This window comes from Seriola dumerili, unplaced genomic scaffold, assembly GCF_002260705.1.
Source record: "Seriola dumerili isolate Sdu_G_001 unplaced genomic scaffold, Sdu_1.0 BDQW01000068.1, whole genome shotgun sequence".
Lineage (NCBI taxonomy): Eukaryota > Metazoa > Chordata > Actinopteri > Carangiformes > Carangidae > Seriola > Seriola dumerili.
This window is the reverse complement of record NW_019174323.1, coordinates 7,132,021-7,156,242: the sequence shown is the minus strand read 5'-3', so window position 1 is coordinate 7,156,242 and position 24,222 is coordinate 7,132,021. Positions and strand designations below refer to the sequence as shown.

Genomic DNA, 24,222 nt, shown 5'->3' with positions numbered 1-24,222 from the left:
TTTTCTCGATTAATCCATTCATAGTTTGCATAGCTTGGAAAACGTAAGAAACGCTTGAGAAATTCCCATTACAGTGACCCAGAGGTCAAGGTGACACCTTCAATTCTCTTTTTTTTCCGACCAACAGTCCAAACCTCACAATGATTCTATTTACTGTAATTTAAGAGGATTAAAAGCAGCTAATTTCACATCTCAAAAGCTGAAACCATTAATGGGTTGTATTTTTGCATGAAAAATTACTTTTCATGATAATTAATCAGTTTAAAACAATCGCTGATTTTTTTTTTTACTTAATTGACTGAAAAACTAACTAGTGGCTTAGTCATATGTTTTGTATGTAAAATATTTATTTATAAAGTACAGCTGACAGATAAATGTGGTAAAGTTATAAGTATGAAATGTAATGAAATTGAAATACTCAAGTACAGATACCTATGTATGGTTAAAAAAAAAAAAAAAGTAAATGTGTTACGAGAGTTTGACTGCTGGCTCCCATTACGCGCATGCGCTCTGAGACTCCGACTTCGTCATGGCTGACACGGGCTGGCCAGGCTGTGCGAAGAGTTTGAAAGGCGTTGTATTGGACATGTGTGGCGTTTTGTATGACAGCGGCGAGGGCGACGGAGTTGCTATTCCTGGCTCCATTGAAGCTGTGGAAAAGTGAGTGAATAATTAGCGAGTCGTTTCAGACATAGTTACAGATTTCAGCTGCTTGCATGTTGAGCCTGTGGAGCAAAGTGCACGCACTCGGTTATTCCCCATGCGGATAACCAATGGGAAGCATGTAAGGCTCCTAAAAGGTCTGCGTGCACGTATGACTGAGGTAGTTGCCTTATATTTTCAACAATATCATAACAGTCAATATCTCAGTATCACTGTATTGACATAAGTTGTGTGCCCCATCCTTAACCTGACCTCCTGACTCCCTGTTTGAAGGCTCAAGGCGTCTGACCTGCAGCTGCGCTTCTGCACCAATGAGACCCAGGCCACCAGAGAGAAGTTCGTAGCCAAGCTGCAGAGGCTGGGCTTTGACATCTCTGTGTCTGAGGTCTTCTCTCCTGCTCCTGCAGCAGTAGCGGTCCTCAAGGAGAAGGGTTTACGGCCTCACCTGTTGGTGTATGATGGTAATGCTTTTCATTTGTCAATACTCATGAGACTATGACAATATAGTCATAGTGCAAAATACACCTAGAGTGATTGTCTATTAAGGGTAAATTTAAATGATTACGAATCTGTTCAGACATGTCTACAAATCTTTTTAAAATTTAGCATTTGAGTCACGTTTTAATCTCAATATAAATATAAAGGATAAAACTGGCAATATTTTTTTTTGTTATTGTCCACAAATCCCATGAAAAGACCAAAATAAGCAATATGTTGAAGCCTGTCTCTTCAAAAACATCACAAAATATACATCTTTTTTAATCCATATATTTTCTTAAAGCAGCAGGGCTCTGTAGCTTTTTTTTTTTTTTTTTGCTTTTGCTGAAAGACTATTTCTTTTGTGCACAAGTGAGTATTTGTTGCAGCAGGACCAAGTATGTGGGATTAACTCATAATAAACCAGAGTTCCCATGTTTGATGTAATAAAGTAATATGTCATTTTTAGACAATAATAGTTTATGAAACAGGGGGATCCGATAAATCAGGCTTTGGCTACACAGACAATACTTCTCATGGAATTTGTTGAGTAGTATGAAAAGTATGTAATATCACCAGACTCATCCTTAAAATGACCAAAACCCTAAAGAGTATTACATCTGATTTCTGTGACACTGCTAAGTGTTAAATTCTGAATTGTGTGTTTACTCTTCTACAGGAGTTCTCCCCGAATTTGACAGTGTTGACAAGACCGACCCAAACTGCGTGGTCATTGGAGATGCAGCCGAAAATTTCTCCTACCAGAACGTGAATGAGGCATTCAGGGTCCTTATAGGCTTGGAGAAGCCACTGCTGTTCTCTCTGGGTCAAGGGTAAATGTATATTCCTTAATATATGAGTCACTGATGAGAAATATACAATATCTTCACAGAACTAGACTAATTATTTTTGCTGTCTTCATAGGAGGTACTACAAGGAGACGGATGGTTTGAAACTGGATGTCGGGGTTTACATGAAGGCTCTGGAGGTACAGTACTGTAGGTGTATAATGGGCATTGATATATTCATTAAGATTGGATAACAACTTTTCTGTACATGCGAACAATGACTGATTGTTGTTGACTTTTTTCCTCCCTCCAGTACGCCTGTGATTTAGAGGCCGAAGTCATCGGAAAGCCATCCTCAATGTTCTTCCAGAGTGTTCTCAATGACATGGGGCTTCATCCACATGAGGTATGTAACGACAGGTGATACTGCATGCACAGGTTTGTTGTGTAGTAATGAAGATTCTTACCTCAGTTTTTTCAGTTTAGGCTAAAATTGGGTGAGTAAGTGATTGGGATTGTCAGCTCTCATAGGTCGGTTCATAAAGAGTGTATGCACATTATCACGCCATACTTGGAAGCTCCCCTCTGAGTGGCAAACATGCAGCTGTCGGCATCTGCAATTGCGTATTTACAAGGAAAAAAAACACTAAAACTGTAAAAGGGCTGTTGTGCGATTCCACTGCACAAATACATTCAGAAATAATTCTCTTGAAGACTGTTGGGTGTAAGAGAGAAGCAACATGACATCAGTACTTTCTACGGGGCTGTGTTGTGAAGTGTTCACTAACCGAGCGCACGGTTTTAGTGTTCTGAATGATGCTTTACAATTCTCCCTACAGACAAGCAGAAAAAAACTCTTTGAAGCTCTTGTGATTCGAATCAGTTTGACAAATCCTGCTCGGTGTCTCAATACCCTCATGTTTTGTTAAGTGCAATGTTACCTGCTTTGTGTAGATGTATAAATACAGTGTATACAAGCACATTTTATTTTGAATTCTCATACTCTTCGCTGCTTTGAGATGTCTCTTTGTTTTCCTCCTGGTTTTGCAGCTCTATGCAATCATAGCCAGCCAGATGTGGCTATGTTTTTGCCACATCAGATATGGGTTCTGTAACAACCTGTTGCACATGAAACTATTTACCTGTCGACACCTCCTAGATAATAGCTTACTATATTTTACCACTGGCAGCTGGAACAGAAAAACTCTTAACGGCACCATAGAGAAAAGGCAAGGCACCGTCTGTTTGGTTGCACACTCTCATGTTTTCATGTGTCTGAACATGTGTTTAATGTCTTTCCCTGTCGTTTGCTGATCTCAGTGGATCTAAGGAAACTGTGCCATCACAGTCATCTTTTTAACCTCATCCATTTTCAGACCTGGGTGTTGGCACTCATTCTGAACCTCACCCTGTTCTCTGGATTTCCTTTCTTTCACTGAGACATGGATGTATTTTTGTAGCTACATCTGCTGCCCTCTCCAAAATCTGCAGCCGCTCACCCTGGCTTTCCTGCAGAGAGGGTGGTGCAAGGGTGTATTTTCTGGATATTCTTTGTTTGTTGAGTCACTCACTTAAAATCAAAATCAAAACCCTTTCTGCACAAAGGTATCATTCCTTTCATGCTTCTACAAAACTCAAGAATCCATCTCAAATCAGAAGCCTGATTCCTATCACAGAGCAAACATCTGCACTCCAGTTAGAAGATTCAGTCAGACACACTCAATTGAGACGACACTCCCCCTGTGTTTGAGGAGCTCTTTATACCAACTCAGACTTTCTCCCTGACCCTGATCCTCTTCCTGCTTTCAGTTCCTTCTGAATTGATAAAATCAACCTTGTGATCTGGCACTTCTCTTACTACACTCCCGAGATAGGTTCTCTTTGTTCATAGCATGTCCTTTATGCTGGGTTCCCACAGTAGTCAGTCCATGGCCCCCCTCGTATTCTCACTGGACTCGCTCACACTGAGATAAAACCCGCTCCCGTTCTGCTCTGTAGCAGCGCTTAAAACTAGTTCATTTTTTTCTTATCGCGTTAATGATGAGTGTTAAAAGATGCACTTAATGCCTCTCTTTATTTTCCATTAGCATGTGGTCAACTCTCACCTCACTAACCTCCATGCATTCAGTCTTGCAGCTTATCCAGAATCATGCAATTTTCAACTACCAATCTATTGTAATTTTAGTATCTATTAAAATACCTCCCACAATGCTTTGTTCTTTACATTTCCATATTTTGAGTTATAGATCTTTTTTTTTGGCTCTTATCCGTGTCTGCCTGGCAGGTATACAGTAGGAGGAGATAACACTTTTGGCAAAAGAAAGATACCTTCAAAGCAGGAGAAAACTTTGCACATCTATTTAGTCAGGCACGTGCTTAGGAACAGGATGATAGGATCCAAAGTGGCAATCAAAAAAATCCCGCACACTGTCTAACTCGCAATCAACAATTTATCGCAACATTTCGGTCCTAGACCTTCATCAGGCATATTGGATTTTTCAATTGCCAAAATAAAGATACCTATCAGAGTTTCATCACATGCAAATGTGGCCAACTGATAAAGTTGTTAAACCAGTGTTATCAAGGGAAGGGTAAATTGATCGGTGCAGTCTGGTCCCAGTCTCCTTGCAGGCACCACAGAGGTGAAATGAACTTTGCATCCCATCTTTGACCTCATGTTATTTGTGTCACAGCTGCCCCAACCTCAACCCCTTCAGTAAACCTTATGCGCACACACGAGTGTACAGATGGGCAGATAAGTCAGTTCTCATTTTACATTTTTGTCACTCGATCTGCAGGTGAGCATCGACAAAGCTCCTAAACTAAAATTCTAATGATCTCTCTCTCTTTCTTTTTCTCCTCCCTCCATCACTGCCAGGCGCTGATGATCGGGGACGATCTGGTGAATGATGTGGGTGGGGCCCAGCGCTGTGGAATGAAAGGCGTACAAGTCAGGACAGGCAAATACAGGTCAGTGATGTCCTGAATCCACCAGTGTTAGAGTGAACTGTGCTTTGCTTGACACGATCCAAACCTGAACATGACTCCTCATTGCCCACTGCTGAGCAACAGGTGTCCCTATTGGTCAGTCAAACTATCCTTTAAACTAGTTATGTGACCTGCTGAGGTATCTCAACCCAGGATTAATCTGTGCTTTTAGGACTGGAGGTAAAATGATAAAGATAAATATATGATTTATGCTGTAACATAAAAAAAACACATAAATCATAAAATCATATATCCATATTTTGAATCTTTCTGCTTTAAGAAAAGGTTTAGCCAATTTGAAGAAAATGTTTCTATGTATTTTTTAAAATTTCCCCACATTTAGTATATACAGTGAAGTCAGTCTGACCACATTACAAATCAGAAGAAAAGTGTATTCATCTAGTTGTCAGCAGAGGGCACCCTCACACCACGATTGTGAATCAGAGTTTCCTCTGTCACCCACAGGCTTCCTGTGAGCCATCCACTTCATTCTTCACTCCTCCAGATTTGTTTATTTGATTGAGAATCCACCAAAAATAGCTTTATTCTCTCCACATGTTGAGTGCTCGTCAACCACAAGGTCGTAGTCACCGAAGGATTTATGGTCCCCGATCTGGAGATTACTGGGGCGCCTTTCTTATGGTGTAATTACAGAAACATATGGTTGATTATTTTAGAAGATATATGTGGTACTTATGGCATGAAGCGAAGAGAAAAGTGACTGGGACACCGTTATTATATCATATATATGCTGTACCTTATAATGTAGGTTCAAAGTCATGTGGTAATTGGTGTTTTTAATGGTTTTTCTGCATGTAATACTACTTTAGCTTTAAGTTTTATATGTGTGCTTAAGAAATATTTATAGAAATGATGAGGGAATCCTGAACATTTTTTATTTTACACTGTGCGGTGCTGGTCTTCCTCTTTTTTTTACAAACTTTTCACATTTCAAACACAGCCTCACTTGCTGTGAAGCAGAAGTGGAACAAGAATTTCAATTCTTTACTTAGTAAAAGTAGCAATAGTACAAAATAAAAAAGTCTTATCAGCAAAATGTACTCACCTAGAATCATCGGCCCTTTCAGAATTAATTATTCATAAAAACTTCTACAAGCGTTTTAATGCTGTATTTGTTCTCTGGGGTGTAGGCTAAACTGCACAAAAAATAAATATATGCAATTTTCCTTTCTTAGATTTAGTGGGATAGAAGTATGAAGATGCATAAAATGGAAGTGCATATTCCTTAAAATTGTTGCTATGAACACTGCTTAACACATCAAAATAAATGCACTTTGTTCCTTTCCTCTCATGCTGCAGAGGACATCAAACCTCTTTCCTAACATCACTACCATTTTGTTTGGCTATAACCCACCGATTAGTGTGAAGAGTATCATGCTTGCTGACCTGCTCCACTGCTGTGCACTGGCATGCGGGTCTTGGTCATGTGACCACAGAACGCTGAGTAATCTGCTTGAGCATCAGTCAGCTTTAATCCTATACTAAGGCCTCAGTCACTCAATGTACAACCTGTCCTCTGTCTGCACAGGGTTATTCTTGTGTGCATATGTGTGCGTGTTTCCACTTTCCTGTGCCTTTGTGCGTGTTATCACAGGTATAGGAAGCGGAACTGTTTCTCAGTGGACTGAGCTGAATCCATCTGGTTTATGTGACTTCACAGTCTTTTCCCAGCAGCTCAATTCAACCCCAGTGTGCTGACATCTATTATCTACTAGAAACACACTAGTATCTGAGAAAGTCAACTAAACACAGGATAAAGCAGATGAAATGATTTCACTGCTACACTTTTTTATTTTTTGTTTAGAGTAGAGAAGGTCAGACGCGTGGGATGTGTCCCACAGAAGAACATATGTGGGGAGAGTATTGTATTGCATGACGTGTTGTGTTTCAGCTGTGGTAGTCTAGATTTATGGACTGATTGGTGAATGGAGTTTATATGGAGAAACACATACATACTACAGCACAGTGGATTGATATTATTATATAACGGGCTCGATTTTTTTTTTTTTTTGAAATACAGTACAGTAAAATGACACTCAAATCCAAAGCGCCATATTTAGGTTTTGAAGTTATAGTTTCACTTACTGCAGCACAAGATGTTGCATCATGTTTGTGTGTGAGCAGTAACAGACATGTATCTTTGAATTTGTGGGTTTTTTTGCTGAACCAAGGAAGTGAAAACTGTTTATCAAATTAGAATGTGGCTCTAAAATGAGTTGTCATTCACTCATTAAACATAGCTACTTCATTACACCCCCACATCCGTCCCCAGACTTATCAGACTATGAATACATGCCCTGAGAACGGGAGAGAAACGGTGACATTAACAGTGTTTCTCTGGGACCGTGAGTGATGGGGAGACGTGAGATTTAACATTGTTTAGCCAAACAGGCCCAGTGAACCCAGGCTTGCTGGGAGCAGCTATAAACCCTCAGTCAATTCTATGAAAACACAGCTGTTTCCAAGTCAACCAGATGCTGCGCAGGCCTCCAGTTCCCATCACGCTTGGAGAAAGGACTGCTTCAAATACCTCAGGCCCGGTGACAAGACAGGAAGGGAAAAAGATACAAATCACAGACAAATCTAATCATATCAGCTTACTTTGAAAAGCTTTCAACTTGACGTACTCTTTTCTCAGCAAAGACTGCATGAGACCTGAAATTCTTTAAGCCTTATTGAGATCCGCAAGGCGAGGAAACTAAAACTAAACTGAATCACATGTTAATCATGTAATCATGTAAATGCTTTGAAGTGAATTCATTTATTATATAAGTTTACTTTGACTCCCTTTGACTGCCTAAAAATGTACCTTACATAATCTGACTTAATTCTATAAAACATTTTAGGATGTCAATTTTAATACGATGAACAACACATGACTGTGCTCATTATATCATTGTGATGGCTCCTGCCGATTAAATTCAAGAGCACAGGCCAAGCAAAGTGATATTACAGTGCCCACAAATAACAGCTGTTAAGACTATAGGTGTAATATAGGGGTAATTTTAATAGCAGTGTCAGGGGAGTGTTCTGCTAGCAGTCAACTTTCCCTTGTTCTTAAATAACGAGCGAAGGTTAGCGCACGTCCCTCAGGGGAGCCAGAGAACCCTTTGCTCTTTAATGTAGAACAGGTTTGCAGAAAGGGGCCTACCACCAAAAAAGTGGTTCGAAATTAGACTGGGAGTAGGGAAATTTGACTGCTGATGTTAATCGGCTGCATGGGAACAATCTACCGACACTGCGCTCTTGTCCAGCCCCCCCCCCCCCGCTCGGCCTTTCAGCTCTGTAGTTACGTGTTGAATATAATCACAACATTAGAGCTTCATGTATCAAATCTCAGTACCTGGATACCGAATTCTGTCCATACCACAGAGTATCTGCAACCACTGCATGTCGAAAATCAGCACCAAATGCTCAGGCCAGTTCTTACTCTTGTTTGCTTTATCTTCAATTTCCTGAATTATATTGTTGATCATTTTGATAAAGCCCTACTGTCTTTAGGAAAAGCTCTTGGACTGCTGTTGGTTTTAAAGTGGAATTTAACACTGATGCATATGAGAATTTAGGATCATTTTGTTATAAGTGAGAGGTTTTTGGTGAAAAGTGTTTATAAGTAGGAAAAATGTGATGTTAATTGATGTTTTGGCCTCTTGGGGGCGGAGCAATATTAGCGTTAATTTGGACTCATATTTCCAACCACCTAGCAAATGCAGGTCCAATATTCATATTCCTTTTTTCTCTGGTTAGGTTTTTCTGGAGTATATATATTTCCGCTGAAGTTGGAAAAGAGGTCGATTTGAGCGGTGAAAGTAAAATTTTGTGCATAAAACCAGAACAATGAGCTGAAAGACCCTAAAACGCCCAGTAGAGTGGAAAGGAAAATGTTGATTAGTGCAGCTTTAAAGAAGTGTTTCTGTTAGTTTGTTTGTTTTTTTTTTTGTTTGTTTTTTTTTGGTGTTTTTTTTGTAGTGGTAGAGAAAAACCTAGAAAAGGTATCACCTTGGCACTGGTATCTGACAATGTAGAATTATACCCAGCCCTAAAAAGTCCTGTAGTTCTCCATCTTCATGGTCAAATTGTTACCAGTGTACGATACTGTCAGAGCACTCACATTGTGAGTATGTTGTCCTTGTTCTCTCAGTCCTGTGCCTCACTCTTGGATGTTGTCTTTTTTTCTTTCTTTTTTTTTTACATAGTCATCTCTCGTTGTTTGTGGCCTCGACTAGTCCTCTGTTCTTTGTTTCTGTTCGCTTACTGTCAAGGAACTGCTTCAGCACAGAGGTGGGGGTCTTTGAGGCTCCATAAAAGCAGGTTCACATCATGCTGTTCTTTCATGCACTATTTGTAAACCAGTATAATTGCAACTCCTAGCTGACAGAATTAGTTTCTGAATCTTTTAGTCTTGACATACTGTCCGTTTCTCTGTGTATGTGTGATAATCAAAGAAGTTGAATTTCAGTCTTAGCATTTGCATTTGTAATTCTGCAGAGAAGACAAGAATATTTATGTGTCAGATACGAACACAGATAGATTGATATAGGTATTTTGAATGAGGGCCAGTGAGTTAGAGGAAGCTCTTACTGGATTCCCGTTGGAATCTGGCAGAGAGAGCACAGCAAACATTTTCACACAGCAGCAACCATCTTCAAAATGGTTTACATTGTAAACCTCTCCCTGTGGCCCACGCTTGACTGCTAATGTGAGTGTTGGGAAACTGTTTTCCAAGCAGGCCGAGCCAGATTAAACCTCTCCAGAGAAAACTAGTCCCTGGTGATACAAACTATGAACCACTTAGCAGAAACCGCACCCTGGTTCGTGCACTTTCTGTCTGCGGCTGTCATAGAGGGACGGAACAGGAAGCGAGCATTGCAGGAGTTCAGTGGCCATGTGATGACCATGCAGATGAGTTTTCCCCTCAGTGTTTTTTTCTGCGCTATGAGTAGGTTACACTTGCATTGCTACTCCAAGCTCACACTTAGCAAAAACAAACATGCTGACATTCGCATGTTTGTGAAAGAACATGCTAAGGAAAAAAAAACAAAACAACATTTTATTCTTTTAATGTGGCGGAAAAGCTTACATTATTCATAATACAAAACATATCCCAGTTGCTAGCCTTGTAGTCACACCAGATAAATGTAGCCTAAGGCTAAATTAGATATTTTATATCATGTTACATATTTACAGCTCTTCATTCACAGGTGAAACTAGAGACAAACAAACAGCAGCTCCTATTTAATTTGCTTAATCAATTGTATTTGTGGCAATAATGGATTTTCCTCAGATGTACAGTAACTGCCAGTGATTTAAGTATTTGCCGCCGTTTTGTCGCTGTTCTTCTGCATAGTTCATTTTGCTAACAGGAAGATATCACAGCTGTCAGAAATCCTTGATATCTTTGACTTCACCGAGGCAATTAACATGAAAGTTTTATCCCCACTCTGATTCCTGTAATTATGGCCTGAACGATGTGACAGAACTGTTGCTTTCACATGTTACGATGCTAATTCTTCTCCCTAAGAGTGGCAAGGATCTAAGAATATATATAAGAACACACACATTATTGATTATGATTATTACATTACCACCTCATGGTGTCACTATAGCTATACATTTATACATATCTACATTTTTTTTTTTTTTTCCACTCCATGACTGCTGTGAACATGCAGTGTAAAGTACAGGGTTGATGCACTGCTTATCAATGAAGCTGTTATTCTCATGCAAAAGGAGAAACCACGCACACACGCCGTTTTGTGCACTTTGGTGAATAACATCAGTTAGAACACCCAGTTCTCACCAGATGGTCGGTATGCAAATACCCCTATCACTGTAACTGCTTCTCCTATAATCAGAGTCAACAGAACCAGCAGGTCTGAGACGGATGTAGACTGAGTGTGAAAAGTGTGTGGCTTGATGCCATAGTGGAGTCCTCTAATGTGACCTTATTAAGTCGTTTTCATAGACACCAGGCAGTGGTATTGAGTGTTACAGTTCACCTCTGAGAAAGAGGGCACTGAAAGCTTTTGACAACTTAAGACGGTCTTCGTTCTTTATACCTCCTGGCACCAATAAAACTGTAAAATTGTCCCAATCATCAGATTCACATCAGGTCAGTTCCAGAGGAATCAGTCATCAGAGCCCAGCATTGGCTGAGTCCCTGTCTCTCTCCCAGCAGCCCAGACTGAACTGACCGGGCATGAACCTGTAATAAGTGGGGATATCTAATGCAGATTTCCACTGATACCCAGTACGAAGTCATGCGAATAAAGCCGTTTTCAGTGCAGCAAATAGAAGGAAGAACTCCTCACTTGGAAAGCAAATGGCCCATCAACCTGAGCAAACAGATTATAAAAGTGAGGTACAGCTCCCACAGTCCAAAGACCTTCGCTATCAGCTTAATATAATATAGTGGTTGCACAATATGTCATTCTAGCAAGATGCACTGTACATTTTTGCTGTGACATAACTTCCACAGTGTAGGAAATCAAATTACTTCACATGATCTTGTTTAAAAAAAAAAAAAAAGCCTTTAAAAGTCTTGCTCTGTTACATGATCCATGCTGGTGATACAGCTGGACTATGTTACAGATATTCTTCCTTTGAATCTTTTAACACATGCCCCTGAAATTGATTATTTATCGCTAGTTTGTCTGTTTTACTGTTTAATCGTGTATTCCAGTTTCTGCTTTGTATGTTTTAATGTAAGTTTTCTTGTTTGCACTAACACCATGTGCAACATATAATCGGTCTTGTAATGTTTCGTTTAGACAGGGCGCTTATGAAAAATCGAGTTAACGGCTACCCACCGTAAATAAACATACAGATTGGGTGACTGACATAATGAAAGGCTTCGTGGTAAAGCGTGAACATTTCGCTGTATTATGTGTGTCCACAGAAAGGTGATGCCCCCCCCCCCCGACATAAACAACCTATCGGATCTCCATTCTTGTGAACCAAACAGACATTTAGACTGAACACAGCACAGCAGTGTTAGGTTTATGGACGGGGCTTTGTCCCTTCTGCAGATCTGTGACACTGAACCTTGACAGGGCAGCCATGTATTCTGTGCACGGCTGTGGTTGCAGCTTAATCACCCTCATAAGCTGAGCTCTGCCCCTGGGATGGCTCTCAGGTACATACTGTATTTCGGCCAAGCTTATCTTTCAGTCCTCCTCCGGTGTCCTGTAGCCTCAGTCGCAATGATAATGTACGTGGTTTCAGGTGTGTGCCCGTCAGACTGGGAGTGATCGTCTGGAATGTATGTGACTTACTATATTTCAAGGCATTGTGTTTATGTATCACCCAGACGGTTATGAAATCTCTTTCACTCCTGAGAATGCCTTTAATTTCCATTTCTGGAGAACTGGATTTAATGTGCCAGAGAAGGTTATGTTTGAGCTGCGAGTTTGTCTGCACTTCTGCTCTGTGACCTCTGCAACCTGTTTTTCTCAGTAGACAAGAGTCATTTTATATTGTCTATTACAACAGCACCGTCCCACACCCTGTCCTGTTAACCACTATTAGCAATTTAGTTTTGTCAGTGTGGGAAGGAAGTGAAGTTATCTCTCATATCTCTTCTCTGCTGAGGCTGTGAACTTAAAGAAAAGCTTCTCAACTCGACAGCTATGCCATTTCTGAATGTGTCATTGAGGTTTGTTTGCCTCACAAAGACTGTTTACACCAATCATCTGAATCATACTATGTGCACCACATGGCCTTTGAACCGAAGCAGGATCCGCAGGGACCCTCTTTTGTGTCTAGATCCCCCCGGATCATCAGAGGAACTGAAATGAAGAGCAGTGTGACCCATTGGGTTTTGTTTGTTCTGTGGCACACAGCCAGATTTAGGAAACAGTGTTTAGTTTGTTACTGTCCCAAAGGTAAAACACTGGGGGCCTAGAGCAATAGAAACAATATACATACAGTACATCATCTAAAGTACATATATAAAGCCATGTACTGATTTTGCTTTACAAAACATGGTGTCAAAACAAGGTGTAATGGCAAGAAATTCAAGAATTCTGATGATATACATTATATAATAAATATGCACATAAGCAGCGTGAGTGTCTGAGCAGCATCTCCTTTGTCAGTGATCGGCAGGGCCTTGGCAGGATATTTGCATGGTAAAATAGGAAAATACATGTTGCGTAAGGTTTCCATTTCCACTGCTGGATTTCCCTCCTTTTTTAACCGATAACACATGAAAGCTGGGTTTTGTTGGTTGGCTCTCTTTCCTGGCTGCACTCTCCCACCTTATCCATTCGTGTCCAGAGGAAGGTGGGCTGTTCATTTCAGCGCCTTTTGTAGTGCTTTGGGATTTTACATTTTTGAAGTGCATACGAGTGTTAAAATGAAGAATTTGTGTTTTCTTAAAATTGTCTTTAAACACGTAGGCTGGATTACATCAGATTTATTGTCAAGGGCAGCATTTACCACAATGACATACAGTCCCGCTAATTAACTTAGTGCCTAATCTGTGTTTTCATCCCATTCCCATGGATTGGAATCGGCAGCTTTGTGGGGAATGTAAACACAATCAATTCTGGGAATGAGTTCCTCATCTAGCCAGAACTCTGCTGTTGGCATGAGACCCAAAGCTGCTTTGTCTTTTTGTTTTCTTTGGTGTTTCTGTTCCTAAAATTTATATTTCTAAGCATTTAATAGAATATTCCACTGAAAACATGAGTTTTGAGGCTTGCTTGTTTGCTCTCGCTCACAGAGGACAGCAGGTATAATCAACTTGGATTCATTCAGTTGCAGTAGATTCCAATGGTGACCAAGACTTATGGCAAAAAAAAAAAAAAAGTCTGAAATGTCCATAGAAACATAATCCAGTACTGCAGCATGCAAAAGTATGGCTATGCACACAGCCATATATACAGTACCACTCAAAAGTTTGCACACACTTTCCCATTCATGAATGGGAAAGTCACCTACAACATCTTGTTCTCTTTCATTCGAGCTGTGCGTTGAACCTTTCTGTTTGGATCAGATAGACGTGAGATAATGACATAAGAGGGCGCCACAGATTGAATCCACATCCTAGATGGATGTGGCAGTAGCTGCACAAAGAGGTTAAAGAGCTTGAAGAGACTCCACTGGGTGCCCGAGCCTGGCCTACCATCCCTCACCACCCTGGGGTGACAGCTTCCCCTGCCTGCAGGCTCCTCTAAAGCCTGCCGTGCGTTATAAGTCAATGAGATATTAATAATTAACCGAAGCTTTTTTTCACAGTGAGACTATACTCCCACAGCGGGACAAAGGAGCCGGTCGGGCCTCGGCCACTGAGCCCCTCGACGGTACTTTTCCACCCGTGAGAGAAAGAAAGAGAAAGAAAGAAAAGGAGTGAGAGTGGGAGAGAATCGGAGAGCTAAAGCCCACAGATGGCAGGCTGAAACATAGTACTGCCTCTTAAATACATGAACACAGGCCCTTAGCTGTTTCAATGGGGATCCAATCCCTCTCGCAATTACCAATAGACAGGCTGCTTGGCTGGGGGGACTTGGGCCATTGCCTGGTTTCTTCTGGTGCCATTTTTCTTCTCCAAATGGTTTGTGTGTGGTTGAACATGAGCGTTATCATTTTCTGTATTAGAAGCAGGTGACTCAGCAGTTCGTTATCGTTAACAAAACACTGATACACAGTGAGATACAGAGATACACGCTCGCAAATGAATGCTCAGCAAGTCATCAGTGGCACGGCTAATAATAACATGCTGAAGAAAAGAGTGTGGTTAGATCTAGGTCACATGAAGCTGTGCATATTGAGCACAGCACTGATAGGACAGCTGTGAAATGATGAAGGGAGTTTACTTTTATAAGGATTTGGTCAAATAAACAAGAGCCATTCTTCTTAACAAGTGAAACAGTTTAAAGCTCTCTGATGACTTTTTAATAGTGACTTTCAGAGGATGTTACAAAAACTGAACACATAAAAGGAGCACTCCTATAACATTGTGGGACTCATAATGCACTGTTTAAATAAAAAAATTAAAAAAATCAATCCAGCAAAAGCAGATTCATCACCTTTTTTTATTCCATGCGTTGTTCTTCCTCATCAATATCTGGCACCTACATTACCCTCAATGCAACAGCTCGCAGATCTTAAATTGTTCTGTAATCCATCTCCATGAATGTCAAATTTGCAGTTATTTTTCTCAAAATTACATTATGGTAACAAGATTATGCAGTACAGACTTTTCAAATAAGTCTTCGCACTGCATTAACACAACAAAAATGGAAATTTGACAAAAATAAATAAATAAATAAATAGTGACTCCCAGCCATGGGCGCCTCCACTGCAGGGGGTACTACTGCATTTTCCTGGGGGTACATGCAAAGTTCAACTAATTAACTCAACCAACGACAAACAGAAATTGTGATTTGGTGAAAAAATGTATCCAAATATTTTTTATAATAAACAATAAATAAACAGTCAAATATGATTACACATGTTGTGATGCAGATCATAAGTAAGTTTATAATAACCAGTAAGCTGCCCATCACCCTGAGTAGGGTGCAACACCATATGTTGCAATTGAGAATGCATTAAAAACTAGTTAGCAGAGAAGTAGAAATAGTACTGGATGAGCAGTTGAAACATCTACCTAAAACTAATGAATTAACAGTTGAAATAGTTAGCTAAAAGTTATGAATCAACTCTCCAAATAGTAGTAGCATGTAAACATTTGTCCAAAGCAACCTAGACATTGACAGTTCAATTGTATGAAAAAAAAAACAATATCCACCATTCAAAGCATGAAATAACGTCCAGTTTATGATCCACTCATGATGGGGCACTTGAGCTCATCTGATAAGGCTGCGGGGTTCAGTCTGTGGGAACCGCTGGTCTAGAGGATGTTTCAAGAGTCTTGTAACTAATTTGCATGAATAGAAATGAATGGAAATCAATGGTTTGCTCGAAAGGAAGACACAAATACAGAACAAATGCTTCGGCAAATCTAATACTACACAGTAGACACTTGAAACTGTAAGCTGTGCTGTATGCATGATCTAGATATAAAACCTGCAAAAACACTGGTGTAGTCCTTTTACTGTCGCTGAGAGACAGAAAGTGAAGGTTTATAATTTACGTCCTGTTCGTTGAGCCTCAGATGTGTTTGTGGTTGGGAAAGACAGAAAGTTTCCAGTAGGTGGTTTTGACAGTTCAGGATACTCTTTTTCTGTGTGTGTGTGTGTGTGTCTGTGTGTGTGTGTGTGTGTCTGTGTGTGTGTGTGTGTGTGTGTGTGTGTGTGTGTGTGTCTCTCTCTCTCTCACTCTCTCTTTCTCTCTCACACACACACACACACAAACACACACACACACACAGAGATATCACTCACAGGGGGCTTTCGGAGAGCAACAGGATGGAAAAAAAAAAAAAATCAAGTGGCTCTTCATTCTGCAACCAGGGAATCCCCTTTGTGTCCTGCTAGATGGAAAGAATCGTTGAATGTGTGAAATGTGAAAAGCCATACTGCAGCTGTTTGCTGATCGTGACTCAACATTATACAGCCCTTTGTACAGTAAAACTGATAACGGCTGCTACACGGCCACAAACTGAGCAGAGGATGTGAAGGCTCCAGCTTAGCATCTGTCAATTGTGTTGCCATAACACACAAGTAACACGGTGGTTTTCCCCAGTTCAGTTAGGCTGCAGCTGTATTACCTCAAGGGTGTTATGTGTGTCTTGTTGCAGCTCTGTAAACATCAGGTAGACGAGAAAAGAAAGAGCAAAAGTAAAGCTGAAGTGGATGATGATGATGATGATGATGATGATGATAAAACCAGGCTGGAGCATCTCAACTGGCCGGAGTCGTCTACTTTGTCTCATCTGATTCTCCCATCAATCTCTCCTACGACCTTTTATTTATAAATCTTTTTTTTTTATTTATAACAGAGCGAGTCAAACTGTGATCACATTCTCACCCTCAAGGCCAAGACTCCCGCAACATCACTGAGCGGCAGAAAACACGTGTAGCCGCACACCTTCTCCGAGCTTTGTCTTGTGTTAGTATCTCATGTCACCCACAAGGCTTGGCTGAACATAAAGGTTATAGTTATAGTCGGGGCTGTGTTTTCCTTCCTGGTTATGGTGATATAGTCTGCTTTCAGTGTGAGAAAAGGCAGTGTTTTGGCTGATGGTGCCTTCACTGGTCTGGTATGAAAAACACACTTCTACACAATGAGCTGGGCTGAGTGTTTTTCCGTCTCTCTCACTGGCAGGCTGACTCTTTTCCTCTCAGCGTTTTTGTAGCGCTCATAAATGTCATTCCGCACTGTAAAGCCAGGTGACGGCACACTTTACAAAATACTGAGGGTGTTACGGTTTTATTTATTTGGGGGAGCGGATTTTACACAGGAAATAACATCATCGTGCAATTTTTAATTTTAAGGTTGTTCAGTTACATGCATTGCATTGTGTATGTTCTGCATGTGCCATCATTTTGCTTGTGCATATGAAATACTTTTGATTTCACCAATGCACCTGCAGTTTAAGCACAAGTGATTTGTCCTCTTTGGAGCTATGACTTGTTGCTTATTACTTTAAAACGAATGCTGATTACCAGAGCTGTAATTTCCACGAGGAGTGCACAGCAGAAGATCTACACTGTCAACAACAGGAATTCAAAGTTTTTTCAAAGTTTCCTTAAAAAAAATAAAAATAAAAAAAAAAAACAAAAAAAACAAAAAAAACAAAAAACAAACAAGATATTTCTGTGTGTTGAAATCCAGCTGCTGGGAAACAGACTCTTTCCAGCCACGTTTCCCAAAAGCTGCTCTGCATGCTCGCTCTGTCGCTGCCTTCCGACCGAAATGTGTCATGTATTGTTGAGCTCTTCATCTCCGCCTTCGTGCGCGTCTTATCTGCTCTATCTGCACTGTGTCAGTCAAAAGGCACACTCAGCAAAGGTGAAGAGGTTAAGAGAGAAGTGTAAATCGAAAATCAGGTGTGTGTGTTTGTGACAGTTTTGCTTCCTTATGTGCACATGTGTGCGTGTGTGTGTGTGTGTGTGTGTGTGTGTGTGTGTGCCTTTTTGTGTATGTGCCAGTGTGTTAAGCATTAACATGATAGGAAGGTTGCCGTTGTCTTTCACCCTGCGGTCAGCTACCTCGACAATGAACTGAATATATCTGTGCAAAACAAAGAATCCCAACGTTTTTCCTGAATTTCTGTGTCATATCTAATCTATCTTTGTCTTTATTGCACAGCTGACTATCACACACAAGTGCACTGGCTGTATGAGTCATTCGTCTCCACTTTCATTTCACGGAGGCACAGCCTGTCCTTATAAAAACTTATCTCCATGCTTTATAGAGCCAAGTATCATGTTATATATCTATTCATATGACACTTTAAGCCACTATAATCTTATATTGCCTGAGCAGTTTATACATGATACCCATGTTCTCATGGCCATCTTAATCCACTGTCATGTCATAGCTGTTGTAGGGGATTAGAGGTGTGTGTACCTGTTTTTAAAGCACATGGGAATTCAGATTATATGTTGGCAGAAATACTCTTTGGAAAGAGACGGTTGTAGTCATATGCCAGTCATTGAAAAATACACATGCAGCATTCACTACTTTAAAAATGAAGATTCCCAAGGTGACATCTTCACCTCAGGGTCTTCATATTCATCCTTAACTCTATACTGCTTCCGTAGTTCTTTGCCCACTCGCAACACGAGCCTCGTTTACTAACTTTCTGGTTTCTGAGTTTTTTTAGTCTTTCAACATGGTAGCAGCTGTGTTGAACTAAATTCTTGGCTGCTTTTCACCTCCTACCTCATAGCTGACCTCATCCCCTGCGTGAAGGCTGTGCAGTGTCCATCAGGCTCGGGGACCGAACCTATCTCTTCACGTGTATTGATATTGCATTGACTTGAAGGGCACGCAGCGGGCTGCAGATTACCTCATCAGTAACAGTAGCTGCATTGTGCTGAATTTTGCATGGTCACATTGACCTGGTTAACTCCTAAATTATTCATGGCAACGGGAGGAAAGCAGCAAAATGAATATACACACACACACACACACACACACACACACGCACGCATGCATAGCTAACAGGCAGAGGCCAGGGGAGATTTAAAGGAGCATCAGGTTGGCGAAACAGTGTGGTCAATGCTGTTGGCCTCACCGTTTGAAACATAAGAGCCATGTGACTAAGTTGGTTGTGTGTTCGTGCTTGTGCGTGCGTGCGTGTGTGTGTGTGTGAACTCAATCAGTCCTCGGGCAGAAAAGGGTGCAGGAGTAATCCAGCACAGGAGACATAACACCTCGACCATTAGCAGACCATCTCACATAACCCAAGCGCTGGCGGCTGACAGACATGCGTAAACACATGGCACCGCTTTCCTCGTATTCACTGCGGCTTCAGTATTCAACACCTCTCTTCACCCCCACCACCCCGCTACCCCCGCAGGCCTCTTCTTTCTGTCTCTACACTTGGGCGGCTCACAAATATTTGCAAAGGTCCTCTGCAAGGCTCTCGGAGGGCAGGATTAATGGTGGTGTGTGCCGCACACCCTGGGCCAGACAAAGCCTCCCCATCTGGAGCTCCAAACCCGTGACTGGGGAACAGAGGCAGCACACAGAGCCTGGTCGAGGCAGCCCGCGGAGGGTGGATCTATAGGCACCACTTCATAAATGAGCAGGAGTCCTGGGCAGGTCCTGCAGATGAATGAAGTGGGCGTCTCCTCTCCTTTTGATGTGATGGGGAGGAAAAGGGGTCCTGCATGCCGGTCCTGGGCCTGGTGCCACGCCAAATGGATCACATTTCCCCTACCAGCTGATTAAACAGCCATATCTGCATCCATCACTGGGCGCTGAGCTAAACAATGGCAAAAGCCAGGGGGGAGATAGGCAAGGCCGCCCCATAACTCCTACAGACTTTCCACTACTTAGGAAGCCAGGCTGTAACAAGATTATCATCACAGCCTTGGTCAGTGGTTCCTGACATTTTTAGCCACATTTTCACGGCCTGTAGAGGTAAAACTACTCAATATAATATATCCAACTGTTGAGACTGATATTCCCACAGAGCCATGTTGCTAGCATGGCTAAAAAGCAAAGTTTGGAGAAAAAAAAATGTTTTTCTTCTCCTTCTTATTTAATATTGCATATCTTACAATTAGGTCCTACCCCCTCCTCCTTGTTGGAAACCACTGACCTAAGTCCCCAAATTATTCTCTTGCTTTTTATTTTAAGAATCGGGTATTTTTCGAATTAGCAGTTCTCATTAAAGTCCCCAGTTGGTCTATTTTAGTTGCCTACAGATGTAGTAGAAAGGTCTGGAACACTGTGTGACCGCTGGTGATAGAGACAGAAAACATGCAGCACCCTGCAGGGGCTTTTGGTAAGAAAACTGCACAGACACCTTGGAGAGAGGAGATAGCAACACAGCAAAAAAAAAAAAAAAAAGCCTAATTTTTATTTGGTTGCTGTTGAAGTCATAAGTGAGCTCTTATGATCATTCAGAGAAGACATAGACCCTATTTATTACCCAAACCTTCCCCTTAAGCCTAACAAGGCAGCCTGTAGAGTAATTCTGCTCAGGTCTGTGTGAGTGTTGCCTTTCCTGTATCTTCTTAGCTCATCATGTCCTGCTCTTTTCCAGTGTATACATCAAGTATTGTTAATGTGGCTGATAGCATCAAACTGCTGGTCCTTTTTGTTTACTGAGCCTTGTGAGTCGACTTGTTTGTTCCTGTTTCTTCCCGTGTTGCGTGTCCTTAAGCGTGTGCTTTTGCTTCCCCTCCCTCAGGCCCACTGATGAGAGGCACCCAACGGTGACGGCCGACGGCACTGTGGACAACCTGGCCCAGTCTGTGGACGTGATCCTCAATCAGAGGGGCCACTGAGTACAAGGCAGTGGACAACTGGAAAAACTCCTCCACTTACTGTGACCCTGAGTGATACAGGCTGGTTCGTGCTAGTGTCTTCATATAGCTCTAAGTGTTGTTTCTGACGGGAAGGGGTGTGTTGCATCAAGGTATTTCAACAAACATGTCAAAACAGCACTGCACTAAAGTACCATACAATACTGTATATCCTGTAACCGTCGCAACTCCTTGTTCTGTCAAAAAGGGGAAACACCCACCCATCTGGTGGTCTGCATAGTTTGAATTAGAATGAAATTTGCAGACGTATTACGCGGGTCTGCAGGAGATAGTCTTTAGAGCTGCACTGTGCATTTGCCAGTACATGACTGGAATAGATAAGATAGTTGAAGTTGACATGAATGTGCCTTTAACCAGCTGCTGACTGACAGTTAGAGGGGAAAGTAAAGCTGTGTGTTTAGACTCCCTGCTAATGTTACACAGTCAGATTCTTTCTGGAGCAGCCAACAGTTTGTAGCCAAACTGGAAACACACAATGGAAAGCTACCTGCAGTTCATTTTTAACATGCACTGATTAATGTACGTATCCTGTTATATGTAGGTAATATTTTTGTCTCCTTTGAAAAAAAACATGCACAGTCTTAGTGAAGAAGCCAGGAGGTGTCGGTAATATTATAGTATTTAATAGAGTATTTGGCTTTGACTGTTATAAATAAAGCTATTTTAGTAGTCTATGAGCTGTAGAAAACATTTCTCTGCCTGAATTTGCCAATTTGTCTCAGCCATTGTCACAGAACTTTTTTTGAGGAAAAAAAAAAAAAGGCTCAAGGTCTCAAAGCGCTGGGGAAAATTTAGCCTTGGCTCTGGTTTGAACTGGAATCTGTATCGGAGCAGCTTTTGTTCTACAAAAACAAATCGCTGAAAATGGGAAGTGAGCTGGTCTGAGAGTTGATAAATGCAGAACTCAGCCGAGTGTGATGAATTACGCCGGTGCTCGAGCTCGTGTTTCTCCCTCTGTAAACAAAAATGAAATGAGCTCTCCATCATCAGAGTGAAGCATCGCATATCTACAACTGCTTATCTTTATTTACTCGACTGTTAAAGCCTCCTCTGACGGGGACAGTCCTGCCATAGTTACATAGATAATTCCCACTCATTAGATGTAGAGCGTTCACAGTGAGGTTGAATAAAATGATGAGGGGGGTAAAAATTGGTTATTGGGCTCCTGTGTGCCAGCTGGATCATCGAGGCCTCTGGAAGTGGGGCGTAAAACAAACGATTCTCCATCGCTGCCCCCGAGGTTTCAGTGTACCAAATAGATTCATCAAGAACAAAAGCCCATTGCCAAGTGATTCATTGAGGTCTTTCTGGTTCACTTCACCATTAGCTGACACAAGCTTGAATGTTATTGGGCAATTAGAGGTAATGAAATGCTACGAAGTATTATGAAACAGTGTTAGAGCTGGGTGCACCACTCCTATTTCTGATCTGGAAATACGTATTAATGTACACGGCAAACTACTAGCAGCTGGTACCCAGTTTTCTAACAGCTTACACATTGTTTGACTCCATGTTTTTGTCCATTATGTTACTGGCCGTTGGCCTTGTACGGAGCTATTAAACATGTATTTGACTACTCTCGAATAAATTCACTTGGTTTTAACTAGGTTATTTATTTTTTTCCTCCAGTTCGTGGAAGTGGAGTAATTCTGAGGGATGTAGGCCACAGTTTTCACCACCTCCCCTTGGCAGGTTCATCATCACTAGGTGCTTAACACACACACACACACACACACACACACACTTACATGCAACAGACCTAGCTGGTTGTTAGGTACACCTCTCAGGCCGACCTGAGGTCATCCACCCATTTCACACAAGTTACAAATTAGCAGCAGTTTACCTCTGCTGGCTGCCACGACGGGTAAACGCTGATCTATTCCTCCTGGAGTGCAGTATATTGATTCCTTCGCTGTGACTTCAGACTGCGAGGCGAGATTACTTTTCAAATAATCGAGATGACCTCTTTTCAGGAGACATGTCTGGGCATGTATGACTTCACTGCCACAGGACAGTATGGACTGACTAAACACACACGTCAAATCCTTGACTGACTGAACCTGTTGTGGTGATTTTCCAGTTGGTACATAAATTTGTCACCTTTGTACTTTGTGTCCAAATTGCATTTAGTGTTTTGTCATAATGTATTACGTGACTGCAGTTAACCTCATTGTTGACATGCATTAAGTGTACTTACGCTCAAGTAAACACAGTTAGCCCTGAAGCGATTAGCCTCTTAATCACTTCAGTCAATCAACAGAAAAATGAACAGAGAACAGTTTTAATCATTGTTTTAAGTAATTTATCAAATATGAAGTACCTATTTATTTTTATTCAAGTAATCACATAAATAATGTGAGAGTCATTGCAAAAGCACAAAGTACTTTAAACTCTGGCCTCGTTTTACCATTTTATTCCTACGGCTGATGCGTATTGCCAAAGAAGTCTTCGTCAAGCCTTCATAACAGTTTTTCTCTGTCTCACATCATTATAAACTGCATCCCTTTGGGTTTTTCAGACAAAATACCCATTTGGAAGACGATACACTAACACTAAATTACAACCAATCCAGAAAAATCATAGTCGTCATTTTCCAAACATTTTTCTCGCAGACATTCCCATTACGTTGACTTGATTCACAGCACACATGAGCCAGATGTACATCTATTAGTATCGGCTTCCAGTCATACCAGAACACGGTTATGACTGTGTGCGAGAGTGTCCCTCACCCTTACCTCCCTCCTCTCCCTCTACACCTTCAGGTCATTAAGCTGATGATCTCATTTTCATCTTATGTTGACTGACACCTCAGGGACGCAAAGCCCTGCAGCATGTGTCTGTCAGGAGGAAGAGGAGAATGTGGCTCTCTGTTAAATGTGTCCTGCTTAATCTCCAGCATCCACTGGGTTTACTGTGCAAAAGTAGCGTTTGTAACTTAATCCAACTAAATTGTGATTCATTTTTAAAAAATAAATGTAATTTCATGCGTTCACATAAAAAACTAAAACACGGTTTTTATTCTATATGATTATAAAGTAAAATCTTGGCCCTCATTCTACGTCTGTACAGAGTCAACTCTGCACACACTGCTGGTGTGTGTCTCTGAGCAAACATTCATATAGGTTTTTATGTCATCTGTTTGGGTTAGGCTCCTTTTACATGGCACACACACTGCTGCTCTTGTAAAACACCTGCATTAACCCACCTTAACAACTGCCAGCTGTGTGTTACCTTGAACTTTCATCTCTTCTCATTTAGTTCTTCCTGTTTGACAGGAAATGGCGGGTCAGCTGACCAGACAACGCCGCACACCTGCAGCCTTAAATGCACCATTATCCGTGGAAACATGTGCTTGTTTTGACAGCAGCCAGTTA

The 24,222-nt window shown here is 41.3% G+C and overlaps 1 protein-coding gene across 1 annotated transcript; it reads left to right on the top strand.

Moving 5' to 3' along the window:
- Window positions 1–522: 522 nt before the first annotated feature.
- On the top strand, window positions 523–22,440 carry lhpp (phospholysine phosphohistidine inorganic pyrophosphate phosphatase). Its single transcript, XM_022742959.1, has 7 exons — window positions 523–660; window positions 937–1,124; window positions 1,820–1,973; window positions 2,065–2,128; window positions 2,242–2,334; window positions 4,807–4,898; window positions 20,713–22,440. Exons 1-7 carry the CDS (start codon window positions 530–532, stop codon window positions 20,807–20,809), a joined length of 819 nt encoding a protein of 272 aa, XP_022598680.1. The 5' UTR covers window positions 523–529; the 3' UTR covers window positions 20,810–22,440.
- Window positions 22,441–24,222: the final 1,782 nt, after the last annotated feature.